We start from the raw sequence: 15652 nt of genomic DNA, 5'->3' as shown, positions 1-15652 counted from the left end.
TCTTTTTTTATCATACTATATGCCATGACGTTTTATGACCTACTAGGATCGGTTTCTCATTTGTATGACTTTTTTTTTTGTACTATTTTATGACATACTATACTATGACATTTTGAAACATGACTTTAAAAAAACAACTTTTTATGACATACTATACTATGACTTTTATTATGTTTTGGTGATTTTTTTCGACATACCATACTATAACTTTCCGACTTCTTTTTAACATCCTAAACTATAACTTATCACTTTTTTATGACACTACACATTTACTTTTTAGAATTTGTTTTCAACATACTATACTATGACTTTTTTGTGATATTTTTTTTTGACATACCATACTATAACTTTTATAGACATACTATACATTTAGTTTTTTACGACATGCAATACTATGACTTTTGTCACTTTTTTTTCAACATACTATACTAAGAGCTTTTTACTTTGATGTAGTATACTATGACTTTTTTCTCATTTTTACAACCTACTATCCGACTTTCTCATGACATACTATACTATGACTTTTTTATGACATTTGTTTTTACTTGTTTTGGTCCAGTGTTATTGCATTATAGTAGCACATTCATGAAATGTAATAAAGTCAGTAATTATCACAGGTGCATGTAAGGAATTGGTGTAACAAATGGTTTGGACACTATAAGACGTTGCAGCCATGCGTAATAACAGCTGTTCTGGTTCTTTTGGAGAATCTCACCAAAGAAACCCTTTTTTTGGAATTGTACTTATTTTTCCTGTTCCTCTTACTGACAGCAGGTCTAATGGGTAATGGAGCTTGTGACAATTTCACTAGTCTCAAAATCACTGTCTACCTTCAGAAATTAAACTTCAGCATTTTCCCACCATGTTCTTTAAATCTGCAGCCGGTAAGAAAGCAAAGGACGTGGTACCAGAGGTGATAGAAAAGAAGATGGAGACAAAAGACAAAGTCATTACAACTCCTAAATCTGCCTCCGTCAGGCAGGAAATGACCGAGGAGAACCTGGAGAACTGGCTCGACAGCATGATCTCCTGACCACCAAGCACCAAGGAAAGGACTTGATAGACTGGACTTTGGTTTTGAATTCAACCTTGAAAACCAATTATGAAGTGTACATGCTGGACAGATGTTTGTTGAATGTTGGATTTCTCTTTCACCTGGGCTCTGCTTTATACTTATTAAAAGGTGGTGGTCATATGTTTAAAAGACAGTACACGTTAGTGATAATGTGTCCAAATGTTCCTGCTGCTCATGTTTCAGATGAAGAATTCTCTGTTTGTCGTGAAAGTTACGCAGCGCCGTCTGAGGAACTCAGCCGAAATAAAGGGACAGACAGATATTGAAACGTTGCTTTATTGCGTCTATTACTTTATTAATTTCCTCCCTCTCATCAAAAGAAATGCAGTTTACCAAAGCTACGACATACATACAAATGACCATATAATACCAGTTAACAACTTGTCATGAATAAATCCTTAAACCAGGTTTTTTTGTGTTTGTTTGGCAGCTCTTCTACTGTGGAGAGAAGTGCAGGTGGGCAGGACACCACAGCCGAGAAACAAAACCAAATTAAGCAACATTTACACATGATCATCTAGATTTTATACAACAAATGTTTTCTCTTTTTAAAAGCCACAAAACTAGCTTGAGCTAAATTTGCTTGTAAGTAATCCAGAGCTAGAGCACTGCTTTTGTCAGGAGGGACAAAAATGATAAATGTATTTTGCATAGTTTCTCATAAGGCACATCGGCACTTGATAAACCCCTAAAGTGAGTCGTCTATGGTCCAGAAAGAACACACTTCTGTAACTCATTTCATCTGACAGATTTGAAAAGGCAGGTCTCACTCAAGTCATATGATGCCAACTGGATCAATAAAGATCAATGCTAGCAGCACACCCATTCAGTTGGTTTGCTAATAAGGAACACTAACATCCTGGCGTTAACCTAGAAATTGTGCATATTCAGACATTCAGTTGTCATGCTGTAACCCTTCATATGTATCAAATGTCTACACACAACACATTGTGCAACAGGTTGGGGTTAAGCAAGTGAAAAGGCAATGTGAGTCAGAATCAAAAGAAGAATTTGCATAAAAGAGGCGTCGTGGTAAGTGACTTTTTCGGTAACAATGTTGTTCTCTCTCAAAATGATTTTGTATCAGAATTCACAATGAATGACTTTTTTTCTTGACACCGTGGCAGCGGAGAAACTCCAGCAGTTGTTTAGGTTCTGTTAACAGGGTGAAGTCAAGTTCAGTGTCTCTCAGACGGAAAGCAGAGAGGTGTGTTTGGGGCGCAACACAAGGCTGACCCTCTCTTAACCCAACTGGTCCTCATATTGTTTACGGAAGCAGTCTCCAGTAGGGAAGAAGTCCCAGCATCTCTCCTGGTACATCTTCCACACATACGACTCCTGGAGGGGGGGGGGGAACAGATCTGATCAGTTTATGAAGATGTTGAGGGTTTTAAATTTCATAAACATGACTAAAAAGTCATAATATAGTATGTTATAAAAAGTAAAATCATAGGATAGTATGTCATAAAATGAGAAAGAAGTCATAGTATGTTGTAAAAAATATCATTTTATATTATGTTATAAAAAGTAAAAACGCCATAGTATGTCATAAAAATGACAAAAAATGTAATGGTATGTCTTGAAAATGTCAGTCATTGTACATTATGTAATCAAAAGTAAAAAAACAAAATCATAGTATGGTATGTTATAAAATTAAAAAAGTCATAGTATAGTATGTCATACAAATGCCTAAAAAGTAATGGTATAGGTATGGTATGGTATAGTATGTTATACAAATGGGAAAGTCAAAAATGGCCAAAAAGTCATAATGTCAAAGATGTCATAGTATAGTAGGCTATATCAAAAAAGTTAAAAAAAAAAAAAAAAAAAAAAAAGAGTCATAATGTCAAAGATGTCATAGTATAGTATGTCAAAAAAGTTAAAAAAAAAAAAATTCACAACATAGTAGGTCATAACAAAATCATAAAAAAAGTCATAGTATAGTATGTCTTAAGAATGTCAAAAAAGTAATTGTGTATTTTATTAGAAAAAGTAATAAAAGTCATAGTATAGTATGTCATACTATACTATACTGAATATTTGGAACCTGTTTTACAAAAACAAAGAGCACTTCCACGCCGACTGGGATAGGGTTATGTGTCAAAAATGATGAAATGCAGATACATTCCCAGATCCTACCGGCCTTGGTTAAAGCATCAAAGTATCATTTGGATTAGGACCTAAAATGAATGATCTCTAAGGCCTAGTGTCTTTATTTTTTCTGCAAATACACTAATGTCTTATTTGTGTTTACAACATCAAAGCTTTGTAACTTTAATCACTTTAGAATTTTATGTTCATTCTGCTAAATTTGTGACATAAAACAGTGCACACCCAGTAAAAACAAAAACTTGAATCTTAGGTGCACAACAATAACAAGTTAATATATAAAAGGCAAAGTATACCCACGCTTTGCTTCTTCCTCCTGCTAAGCTCTACTTATGTAACATAAGTGGGTTGATATGTTGCAAAAGTAAAACATACTGAAGTTTCTGTAACCCTCCATTGCTGTTTTAAGATTGATCAGACAGGAGATCTCACAGAAGAAAAGGCTGTAGAGTAAATTACATCAAGTTACATTTTCCAAACATAGAATTGGAAACTCGTCCCGTACCTGACCCGTGTGTTCAGTCTCGTCCTTGTTAATCAGGTACATCAGGAAGAACCTGCACACAGGTGGAACATGATTGGTGTGAAACATGTCCACTTTGTAAATCCGAAATCCATTCTGACTGTTGTTTCGCTGCACTCACAGATAGTTAGCTAGGTTGTGCTCCTGTAAGGTGTGGGTTTCAAACCCGTGAGGCGTCCGGTCGAAGTAGTCATTGCCAATGCCACAGATGAAGCACTTGGTCTGAAAGAGGAATCAGAGGGGTTGTTTTCATTTAGATACAGAAGGTCAACCTATACTGGATCCTCTTATTCTCTACTGTAAATAGGTTGATTTCACACCTGTAGTTTTGTTCATTTGGCTGGGAGGAATAAGACATTTGTGCCTTTTAGTTCTGGTTGATGGTCACACACTGAATTTTTTATTTTTTTTTTGTACAAAAGAATAAAGTCTTAGACTGACAACTAACTCATTGAGTTGAATCTTGTATTAGAGCCCGACTGATAAAGGATTTGTAAGGCCATTAATGATATGTATATTTGGTTATTTAAAAATCGGATATGGCGATATATATATTAAAAAAAAAATCCAGACACTCGTTACAAAACTTAAACAGATTTCCGTAACATTAGTTATTTGTAGTTATTTATGAGTTCTCAATAAAAAAATATGATAATTTGTTTTATTGTCACAACAGAACAGAGGAACATCAAAATTTATTAAAGTTCCGATAAATAAAAATATTTTTATAAATAAAATGTATAAAAAATACAAACTTAAGATATCAAACGTTGTAGAGCGCCCTCTGGTGGACAAACTGCAACGGAAACGCTCACAACAAGGTCAACATTCGGTTTTTATTTTTTAAATATTCATTTATCAGGAAAAAAAAAATCCGCTTTTAAAAGCCGATAACAATGGATCGGGAAATGCCTAATATGAGCTGATAATATTGGCCAACCGATGTCATAATTGCTGAATAGGCCCGCGTGGGGAATTCAAATTACAGTGACTAAAAGCATATCCTGTTGCATTTGACTGAAACTGATGTGTTTGTCCAACTTCACTTCACATTCGAATGGCCAACAGATGAGGAACGGGACCAAAAAAAGAGATGTTTTTTACTGTTATATTACAGGAGAGAATAGTTACTGTTGTTTCCCTCACTTTTAAAGAGGACCACAAACACAACACACTGATGTTTGAACTCCTCTTCCCTTTTGGATTATTTGTTAAAATCCCCTCACTCCCGTAACGTAGAACACACGTATGTAGTACCATGGTTACCAAATTATTTTCCACTCATTTTGACTGTTCCTTGTTTATAGGATCGCTTTCTTAATTTTATTAAACAATGTTAAAATCACAATACAGTATCTACTATAAAATCAAATTCTCACAATAAACAAACCAGAATCTTTCTCGAAGTGACCCCAAATCCTCCTTTTTCAGGCAGTTGTTTAATTTGCCCCCCCCCCCCCCCCCCCCCCCCCCCCCCGAGTTTGATTGACAGCTTTCACACCAGCCCAAAGGAACCCCACTAACACTAAACCAGCAATTTTTGGCTTGAAAGCTCCCTTAGTATCAACATTTTCGTCTATACATTAGCATATGACTTAATGAAAGCTGAAATGTTTCCTCCTTCCACACACACCGCTCGGCTCCTGGCTGCACCAGAGTCTTACCTCCATGTCCTCCTTCACCTGCTCCTGCTGGTCTCTCAGCTCACCGAAGGCATCAATGATCAAACCTGAAGGAAACAGTTGGCCATTGAACAAGCATTTTTAGATGCATTTATGCTTGGGGATGATAAACATAGACAAAGGAAAAGCTGGTGTACCCTGAATGATGGCCAGCAGGATGACAATGACGAAGAAGAAGAAAGTGATGTCAAACAGGATGCGGTAGAGCTCATAGGGGTCTCCAGCTGGGTCCTCCAACTCGTCTCCAATACCACCTCCAGCTCTCACACCCACGTACATGTGGAACAAATAGCACTGCCAAGAGATAAAAGGAAAGTACAGTAACTCAGAGCTTTACTTTATAAGATGAAAAGTATTAAGCTGCATCTCATTGTGTGTTCTAAAAAAAAATTTTTTTTAACATCAACAATATACCGTGCACTGAATGTGGCTAAGGATTTCAGTGTGTGACTAGAAATAAAAAGCACGAAACATAAAGAATGGCCTTAATACTCTGTCGTAGGTTTGTGATTTTTTTGATTTGCAAAAGTCGCATGGTTATAGTTTTGAAAATGAATCCTGTACACAGCTCACTACCCGCTTTCACACCAAGATGAAACATTTAGAATAAAAGCTTTGTCAAATCCAAACATTTGCCCTTGCTGAATGCTGCAGCATTGGAAAGCTATTTTCTACGGTCACAATTCTTTCCTAAATAAATATAAATAGTGAAGGTGGCCAGGCATACCGTCATCATATCGTCACACTTCATGTCAGGCTCGTCTTCATCCTCGCTCTTATTGTAGAACTTTCTGAAGAAGTTGAAGGCCACCACGGTGTAGAGATAGACGACCACTGCCAGCAGACCCACAGTCAGCACGAGCTACAAGGAGAAAAAGTCAATATTAATATTAATAATATTCTAAAATACAGAACTTCCATGTATTGGAACATCATTTAACTTGACCTTTAATTATTCCCACTGAAACTTTTAGCTGAGAGTTGAGGTGGCTCCAGCGCCTTTTCTTGTTTAAGTGTAGGTTTTGAGAGTAATCTTTGTTGGTTTGACTGAAGCATCATCACAACAGTTTTCCTTAGGAGAGAAAGTGGAGCACAAAATAACTGCAACATTTTCCGGGCATCCAAAGCTGAATTTAGGGCGGCCTTCATCAGGATTCAAAGATTTTCAAAGACCTTCAGCAGTTCAGTGAATCAAATTCACGGCATTACTGAACTTCTTCATGCCCCACCGGGGATCTGCATTGTACCCGCTTGTTGTTCTGCATTATTGTTGGCATGTTGCCCGTTGCATTTACTGTCGGAAAGAATAAAAAGGGATAAAAAAAATAAAACCTTGAGAGAATCTAAATGTTTCAACCTATATTTCTCCATTATTTTCTCCATATATTTAGCCATTTCTTTTAAATAGACTGCATTTATAAAACTCTGATCTCCCTAACAGCACAAAGCCCTGTACAATTTTTCAATTCTCATTCATCCATTTACACACACATTTATACACCAATGGTGGCGCAGCTGCCATGCACAGCGCTGGGCATCCTGCTCCTGCCCATCGGGAGCAAACTTGCCAATCTTGTGATTAAAGGATGATGCGCTCTACCTCCGAAGCGAGGCTTTTTGCTTTCTATTAATATTTCACCTCTTACCCATAACAATATAGCTAATTATTTGAGCTGTTTATGCATAACCTTTAGCTAACTGTTCAGACTTCCCAGCTTACATACTTCAAATCATACAAGTAAATCAAAACCGATATTATCTTTAGTTTGTCTGATGAATAAAGAAAGAAACTAGATACAAGTTATATATATCTCAAAAACTTTTTTTAACATAAAAAATGTTTATGTTTGATAAAGTGTGTAAGTGTGTATGACTCCAACTCCCATCTGGTCACAAGAAATTTCTGAAAAACAAAAGATTTTCTTGGGGAAGCCACTTATCCAACAGGCAAACAGCAAGTCCTGTTGTCCTTTACTTATATTCATTCATTTATTTCTCATGCTAATTTCTAGATATCCTGTGGGCTGGAGGACTGAGAATGTTCATATACGTACAGTTTCTACTTCAAAGCTCCGTCCATTTTTCCAAAAGCTGATTTCTTGATTTGATTATCTTGGTGTTAAATATGAATCACGAGGCTAGCTGTTCTGTCCCTAAAATCTACCACAGACCACCTGTACTGGGCAGGCAGATTATTTGCAGAAACTCAATCTCAATGTAAGATGAGGGCCTAAAATGACAGAATTTCTCCACATTCTTCTAAACTTGTTACAGTTTCCTTAATTGTTGTGCTACTTCTTGTTCTGAGGAGGAGCTCTGAAAAAGGAAAGTTGTTAAAAAAAACTTCTCTGTGACATGAGTGAGTGTGTGTGTGTGTGTGTGTGTGTATGTGTGTGTGTGGGGGGGTTATTACTGATCGTATTATCTGGACTCTTGTTCCCTCTGCTGGTTGAACTAAGTACCTGCTTGCCGTTGTGAGTGACAGAAGACAGGATAGTGCGAAGGGTCTTGAAGCCCATCGCAATGTCCAGCAAATGGGCAGCAAAGAAGAAGTTGTTGAAGTGTCCACAAACGGACATGGTGGCGTACCAGATCAGATACAGAAAGTACTGCAGAAAAAGTGACAAATGATGGAATAAAAATGTCATTGCTTTGCGTATTTGTATATCTGACCTTTAGCATGTACAAATGTTATTGTAGAGTTTTGCATGTTGTGACTCATTTTTTTTAAAACAATGTCTTGCATTACAAAATAACCTTAATAACTGTGATCACAATTTAAACGTTTGAATAGCTCCTTTAAGTTTTTTCACTTCATTTCTCCCACAGTGCTATGAATACAAAGTTCTTTCAGTAGTAAAATAAACTTACATTGTCAGTCAGAACCACTCCCATTTTCCAGATGTGGTACTTTGTATCAATGGAGCTTAGCCTGCCAACGAGAACACAAACTGTTCAATCACAGTAATGGCATTGCCCTAACTGATTATTTAAGATTAGGAATTTACTTTTATTTCAGAACCAATCCAACCACATCGGTTTATAGGCACTTGTCATTTAATGCTCAAACTTTCGGGCCTGAGTGGCTCGGCAGAGTGGCCACTGTTTTGCCTCCGACCTACGGCCCTTTGCTGCAATCGATTCCCCCTCTGTCCATCCTTTCATGTCTTTAACTGTCCTATAAAATATTTTTTCGGTGGTTGTAAATTTAGAAAACAATAGTGAAGTTCTCACCAGGAGAGCAGGGAAGCTTCCTTCTCTACAGTCTCCACTGTTGGGTCAAAGTCCAGAGCACTCTTATCCAGACCTAAGAGCTCAGCGATGCGTTCAGCTCCATACAGGTCACCGTATTTGTTGATCACCTAAACATTCAGAGGTAGGACAGCAGAGATCAGATCGGTCACTTGACATCTAACTGAGAACGAAGTCTAAAGTCTGTTTTTAAGACAATTCAGCACAGAGGGTCTGCCCAGCAAAAGCTTAATTTTACTACTAACCTCACAGAATGTATAACACATGCCAATATTAGCCTGACATAACTTGTATACATACTACTTAACACTGCATTACATCAACAATTTTGTAAAATGGATTCTTGCAATAAAATCTTAATCTGGACGGTAAAATGATAAACAACCCTAGATATCACTCACTAGGAATCCAACAGATACAATATTATTACATATCTAGTTTTTATTATTATCTTTTATGTTTGTGTCAGGTTGATCAACTGTCACTACTTTTAGATTTGAGGGATCCTAATAACATACTGTACAGTATTGTAACTTTGACCTGAAATTCTTCTAACACTCACCTTGCGCTTGATAAACTTGTCCCAGTAGTTGTTGGGGAAAGACCTGTTATAGGAAATAGAGGTGAGACTCAGCAAACAAATAGTTTCATTAGAGTGACCTATTAGAAGCTTTAATTATATACAGTATATACTGTATATAGAGTTAATTTGTTTAAAAATGAGAATATGGAGTTTTTTTACCCTCACGTGTTATAGAAAACGTGTATTAGAATAATTGTTATTCTATAACAATAAGGACAATAAGGACAAATGCCCACACAGTTTGTTCAATGTCGTGTGCTGTGGTTCTGGACATGTTTTTTCTGCCTAAACAACGTTTAAAAAAAAAAAAAGTATTATGTCTATAATAATATGAGAATAGGAACAGGAACCTACAAACGTTTGACTTTTTTATTGGATGATATACTTAAAACGATTAATCCATTAATACTCTGAACTTTCTGAACAGATAAAAATAGATTTTTATGATACTGATGGAAATTAGAACAAGCAGGATTGGGTGGTCATCGTCAGTATACTAGAGAAAGGGGTATGTGTGTGTAGGTGAGGAAAAGAATCTTATTTTCTTCACACAAAAAAGTTGTTCAGTGAATCACGTAAATCATAAAGAGGATCCAGATTTCAGACTAATGTTAAGGCCAGGTGTGAACAAGGCCAGTGTCCTACGGGGTGTTGATGACGAGGCGATCCCACTGGCCCTTGATGTCATCGTCAGACGGCTGCTCAGTGATGTAGAGACCGTCAAATTCAAGCTTCCTGGCAATCTCCTTCTCTCTCTTGAACACCACTAGAGGAACCTAGAGGCAAAATATTAACAATGGGTGACTAAAACTGTAATTTACACAATGGGATCATCTGCAAACAAATTATTCCCAGCTCAGTGAAGTCTGTTGAAGCAGTAATAGTTTAATGAATATACCTACCTTCAGACAGTAGTACCCGACCAGACAGACGAGTGAGATGACAGTGTGAAATACAGCCAGGAAGCGCAGTGTTGGTAACATGTAGCCGGTGCTCTCCTGGAGGCTAAATTCATCCATGTCGAAGAGTGTGTCCTCATCATCGTCCTCCTCCCCATCCCAGGTGGTTTCCTCATCGATTTCTTCATCAGGTTCAGTGACCTAAAGAGCAAATAGTACATACCACATATACAGTATAATGAATAATCTGTCATTTGCCTTTTTCCTGATTACACATTTCTTACATTTGCGTATCATTTTGGTTTTACTCTTTGTGCTTCAGTTTCCCTAAAATGATTGTTGCTAATGTTAGTAGATCATTACATTGAAATCAATGTAATGTTTTTAATGATACCTCTGGACAAGGGATATGTTTAGTATTCCCCCACCACAGCGTAGGAATGAACAGAAAAAAAACAAAAAACATTTCAAGTGGCTAAATCAGACTGCTTAAGCTTCACATCGGCTCCTGCTGAACTTATGAACGCATTTTTGTATGAAAAACATTAAGAGCGGGTTGGCTTCTTTTGTTCAATAAAAAAAAAAGGATTTGATGAAACACAAGTTGGAGAAACTGATGAAACAATCATAACCTAAAAAGAAAGACAAAATGTTTAGGCTATGCCACTATATTTTGTATATACACTATACACTGATATTTTCATACTTTCCCTAAAATAACTGTACCACATCACACAAATTTTGAATTGACGTCAAACTGGTGAGCAAGGTTGATCAGTTTGGTGTGTGTGTGTGTGTGAGTGTGTGCATAAGAAATATCTCAATATTACCATATGGTCATCTAACATGTCACATACGAAAAGATATGGGAATATATCACATATATTTGATACATTGCCCACCCCTTTCTATGGTTTTAATCATGTCATCTTGTTGCACACTCTGCTTTTAAAATTGTTTAATAGTATGTTTAATTGCTTACTTAGCACCTTTTATCTCAATGCATGCACATCGTTACTCCTACAGTAGTGGAAGGACATGCACATTGTTTTGCAGTATAGTAATTTATTTGTTTTCTGAAAATTCTGTTAAGATTTGCACTAAATATGAATGAGAAACTTGACTTGAGCTACCTTGTAGAAGAGAAGAATGAAGTTGATGGCAAAACACACAAACAGAGCCAGGAAACGCAGTGTGTAGAAGTTACGCGCCAGGTAGTTCTGTATGGAAAAGCTTTAATTAGTGACGAGACACACTGCAGACTTCTTTGTTATTTCCTGTGCACATTCTGGAAACAATTTATAGAAAAAGAAACGAGTGCTGGACCAAACAATATTGAAGAAAAACTTTATGAAACTATTTAAAAGAAAGCATTAATAGTGTGAGAGCTTACCACAATCTTGGTCATTAGGACTTCCAGACCAGCAACGATACTCAACATGAAGGCGGGTGTCGCCCCTTTAGTCTGACTCAATCTGGTCTTGGGCTTCTCATCCGCCACTGGCTCCTTTGCCTCCTCCTTTGGCTTGTCCTCCTTCTCCTGGTTCTCTGTACTGTATTCAAAACAGCTAGTTTGATACTGTATGGTGATAATACATTTTCCTCTCTCTTAATTTTACTCACTCTGCTTTCTCTGGTTCGTTCTCGGGGGTTACAACAGGCTTGGATGCAGCTTTCTACAAGAGAAGTAATAAGAGACTCAATGGAGGTGATAATAGTAAGCAGGTATCTACAGGGTTTTAAATCATTAATTTAATTCTGAATACAAACCTTCTTTTGATCAGTAGTGGACGTCTCTGCACTCAACTCGGATACATCACCCAGGCCAAGCTCAAGATGTTTTCCTCCTTCCTTCTTGGGATTGGACAGCATCTCCAACATTGCATCCACCTCTGCCAGGTCGCCTACTGGTGATATGGTGTCATCTAAGCTTCCTGTTGACTCTATGGCCTCCACTTTCTCTCCTTCGATCACATCTCCGTGGATACCAAACTGGGTTGGGTCAGGCATGTTTCCGAGGATATCGGTCACCTTTATGTTCTTGGCACCCTCAACCAGCCCACCACCAAACATGGAGGACCAGATGACGTGGAAGAACCCAAAGATGAGGCCGTAGATTCCCTTGAAAAAGCCGGTGAAAAGCATCCAGAAGAAGGAGAAAAAGCTGGTGATAATCTCCTTGATGCTTAGCTTCTTGATTTTCTTGAATTGCTTGCGCACATTTTTAACTGTAAAGATTTGGCGGACATGGCCAATCTTCTTCTTGACTGAGCGGCATGCGGTTGTAAAGGCTGAGGCCGACTCCAGGGCACCCTCTTCCTCTCCAACCACCTCATCCATGAGACCGTGTGATTCGTCCTCTTCCTCATCCTCAGGTTGTTCACCCACATCTGGCTCAGAGATCTGTGAGGCTAGCTGCATCTCAAAAATGGTGTCCTCGCAGAAATTTACAAACATCTCCATCTTCTCGCTCTCCGTGCCTTCGTTGACCACATCAAAGATGAACTGACGCTTGGACTCTTTCACCTGCGGCTTCTCCCACTGCTCACGGCTCGACTCGCTGATCTCAAAGTACACCCTCTCAATGCGCTTTGCGCTGCCCATGATTTCAATACGGCCCAGATAAGGCTCGAAGTAGCTAAGTACGCTCTCTGCCAAGTCTAAGAAGGTGGTGAGTCTTGAGTCATGTGGCATGTGTTCAGACAGGTTGGTCAACAGCACTGCTATGTTGAAGCCAATATCTTTGGCCGGCTCGTGGAACCGCTCCACAAACTCTTTGTAACTGAACATGTCATTCTCATCGGCCTCTGCACATGAGAGCAGGAATTCAATCTCAGACTGGCTGTACTGCATCTGGCTCTCCATTGACTTCTGGAACTCCTTCTTTGAAATAATTCCTTTACACTCAGGGTCATACTCTCTGAAGCTGTCAGAGGACGTCAGGTCCTTTAGTTTAAGGAAAATATCAAAGAACTTAAGGATCACCTCCACATTGTTAGAAGACTCCACCAGAGTGTCAACCATCTGCTTTCCAATTGTTCCATTCACCACATTACCTAATACACAAAGATGATGCATTATATACTATAGGTCTTTTTTTGAGAGACAGATTTTTAGTCATGTTATTTATTTGACAGTGAATAACAGCTTCAGACTCTTACCCTCTAGCAGAGACAGCAACATGACAACCATGTCCTTCTGTAAATCCATCAGCTCCTTCAACAGCTCAATCTGACTGGCGTCCTACAAGAAGATTAAAGTATTTTCGTTAAAGCCTTGCTCTAGAAAAGTTTTCCCAAAACAAGAACAGAACTGTTTAAACTCTGTATGTTCACCCATTAGTCTCTCAGTAATGTACAAATAGAAGAACTTATTGTACCTGAGACAGCTTCATTTGCATGTTGGCAAATACATGCAAGAAGCCCACAACTGCATCCCACAGTCTGCTGTGAGCTAAACTCTGCTGGTTCCCAATACACGGGCCCTGTTGAAAAGAGATGGGGGGGGGGGGGGGAACACATCACTAAATATTTGATGAAAGCAATTCCAGGTTTTAACAATGTTGTCTGAGGCATAATTTTGTTACCTGAATATACTCAGTCAGTGAGTTAAATATCTGCTTGGCAACATATAAGGCTTTAGAGAAGTTTAATTTTCCAGTCTCATCAATGATGTCTTTGCCAGAGTAGTACCAGTAGAAGTCACTGATAGATTCCTAGAGAGCAGAATGACATTGGTAGACAATGAAAATGGTAGTGCATGTATTAGTGAAGGCTGAAAGGTAATAGGGTTTAGATGTTGTTGCTTTATATTTTTTGTGTTTTACACACCTGAAGACGCAGCAGATAGTCCACAGTGCTGATAATGATGTTGACTGTGGTAGTGTTTCCAGTTTGAGTTCTCAAAAAGTTTTGAAAATCTGATAAAAGAAAGAGATGTTTCTTATCCCTGTCCTTTGCACTTTGCCTTGTGGTGCAGTGCAGAAACAAGTTATACAAACAAAACATTGCTCCATTTTTTTTATTTTTTATAAAAAACGCATGACTCTAAAATACACAAAAGTGCCACCTCACCTCCATTGTGCCCTTCGCACAGAAGTTGCAAAAACCGGAAGAGATCTTTAGTGAACTCATCATTCTGTAGCACCTTGGAACCTGAGAAGAAAATGCAACTGTGAACCTACACAAAGTAACTTATTTATTTATCCAACATTAAAATGTCTAATATGAGGCAAGCAGGACAGGTTTCATCTTTGAAACGTGTTTGAAGTCCAGTGCCTTTAGATTGCAGGTTCAAAACTGCATCCAAAGTGCATTTTGTAAAGATGCTCTTTATTAAAACAACAGTGAAACACTAGGATATTTCCATAAGCTGGAGGAAGCCTGAAAACTTTCACATGTAGGCTGGGACTGGGCATGATGAAGCACTTTCAAAATCAACCAGATAATCCAGTTAAAACAAAATGAGCACAGATACATTTCTGTGAGCATATAAAACCATGTGAAAGTGTATGTAAGCCAGCTTTGTGAAAAAGGCCCAAAATCCAAAGCAAGACAAAGCTTTGCTTAGGCTGTGGAAGAGTCCACAAACTTTCAGTCAAACCCTTAAGAGGCAGCACTAGCACAAAGATTCGTTGATAAGTAATAGGATTTGCATTAGTAAATGTTAACATGAAGGGAATGGGAACAAATAACACACAAAAGGACAGGCAATGTTTTCTTTAAAATCCAATTTCTGTGTACACTCTGCATGCACAGTATGTCCCTACAGACATCTGAGGGATGAAGAGGCTGGGTAACAATAAAGCAGTGAGTATGGACCACAAATATGGAGAAGACATTCAGGGTGGAAGCATAGCCATATCAGGATGATCTAAATGTGCTATTTACCCCGCTGAGTGTGGACTGCCATCGATGTTTTTTTTAAATTTAAATGACAGGAAGGAGAAACACAATACACGAAGACATAAGCAAAAAGAGAGGACATTGAGTTACAATACAAAGAATTATGAATAGATTGTTGAAGTCATGCAGTTAAAAATAATAATTTAGACGAGAGGAAATCATAGGCCTAGGTTGTATCTATGTTGTATCCAACTAGATGAGTACCAAATAAGAAAAACATTAGTCAAAGTCAAAGTTTCATAACAGTCAACGAGACATAAGTAGTGAATTGTTAAACACAGAACTCGGTGAAAATGTTTAGCAGAGGACTTAATGATGAAAAGACGCACATAGTTTGATGTGAAAAGCGTCAAGTGAGGAGTGCTTGTGTTTTAAAGTTGGAGAGAGATTTGTTTTAAAGCTGGACCATGTTTTGCACTGTTAATAGCCACTCACAGACCTCTGCTCTGAAATAACAGGATACATTCATACAACAAAGGTTAACAGAAATTGAGGTAATACTTGTACTTAGTCCCATTCTACATATTACACAATCCCGTAATATATTTTATTTAAAGCCTGCTTGTTTTACTGCAAAAGATGTAAAAGACAACATACTTCAACTTCAGTGACTGCAAGAATGTAG

General features: G+C 37.9%; 2 protein-coding genes across 12 annotated transcripts in view; one reads left to right on the top strand and one right to left on the bottom strand.

Moving 5' to 3' along the window:
• Nucleotides 1–1490, top strand: part of aven (apoptosis, caspase activation inhibitor) — a 33552-nt gene extending 32062 nt beyond the window's left edge. For both annotated transcript variants that reach the window (XM_034901069.1, XM_034901068.1), the window contains one exon: nt 882–1490. In XM_034901069.1, coding sequence (XP_034756960.1) covers nt 882–1033 — 152 coding nt within the window. In that variant the 3' untranslated portion in view covers nt 1034–1490. The remainder of the gene's footprint in view (nt 1–881) is intronic.
• Nucleotides 1491–2154: 664 nt separating this feature from the next.
• Nucleotides 2155–15652, bottom strand: part of ryr3 (ryanodine receptor 3) — a 111068-nt gene continuing 97570 nt past the window's right edge. For 5 of the 10 annotated variants that reach the window (XM_034901057.1, XM_034901059.1, XM_034901060.1 and 2 more), the window contains 22 exons: nt 15013–15027; nt 14197–14277; nt 13954–14042; nt 13710–13838; nt 13503–13607; nt 13285–13366; nt 11894–13179; nt 11747–11799; nt 11517–11676; nt 11257–11343; nt 10127–10324; nt 9870–10000; nt 9204–9246; nt 8624–8751; nt 8261–8321; nt 7852–7998; nt 6117–6251; nt 5527–5683; nt 5372–5436; nt 3829–3929; nt 3690–3741; nt 2155–2413 (listed from right to left, as the gene is read on the bottom strand). In XM_034901057.1, coding sequence (XP_034756948.1) covers nt 2318–2413; nt 3690–3741; nt 3829–3929; nt 5372–5436; nt 5527–5683; nt 6117–6251; nt 7852–7998; nt 8261–8321; nt 8624–8751; nt 9204–9246; nt 9870–10000; nt 10127–10324; nt 11257–11343; nt 11517–11676; nt 11747–11799; nt 11894–13179; nt 13285–13366; nt 13503–13607; nt 13710–13838; nt 13954–14042; nt 14197–14277; nt 15013–15027 — 3401 coding nt within the window. In that variant the 3' untranslated portion in view covers nt 2155–2317. Of the gene's footprint in view, nt 2414–3689; nt 3742–3828; nt 3930–5371; nt 5437–5526; nt 5684–6116; nt 6252–7851; nt 7999–8260; nt 8322–8623; nt 8752–9203; nt 9247–9869; nt 10001–10126; nt 10325–11256; nt 11344–11516; nt 11677–11746; nt 11802–11893; nt 13180–13284; nt 13367–13502; nt 13608–13709; nt 13839–13953; nt 14043–14196; nt 14278–15012; nt 15028–15652 lie in introns of all 10 variants that reach the window. The other 5 variants (XM_034901062.1, XM_034901063.1, XM_034901066.1 and 2 more) reach the window with 2 other exon arrangements.

This window comes from Etheostoma cragini, chromosome 18 (genome assembly GCF_013103735.1).
Source record: "Etheostoma cragini isolate CJK2018 chromosome 18, CSU_Ecrag_1.0, whole genome shotgun sequence".
NCBI classification, from domain to species: domain Eukaryota; kingdom Metazoa; phylum Chordata; class Actinopteri; order Perciformes; family Percidae; genus Etheostoma; species Etheostoma cragini.
Note: the sequence above shows the minus strand (reverse complement) of the source record. Positions and strands in the feature narration are given on the sequence as shown.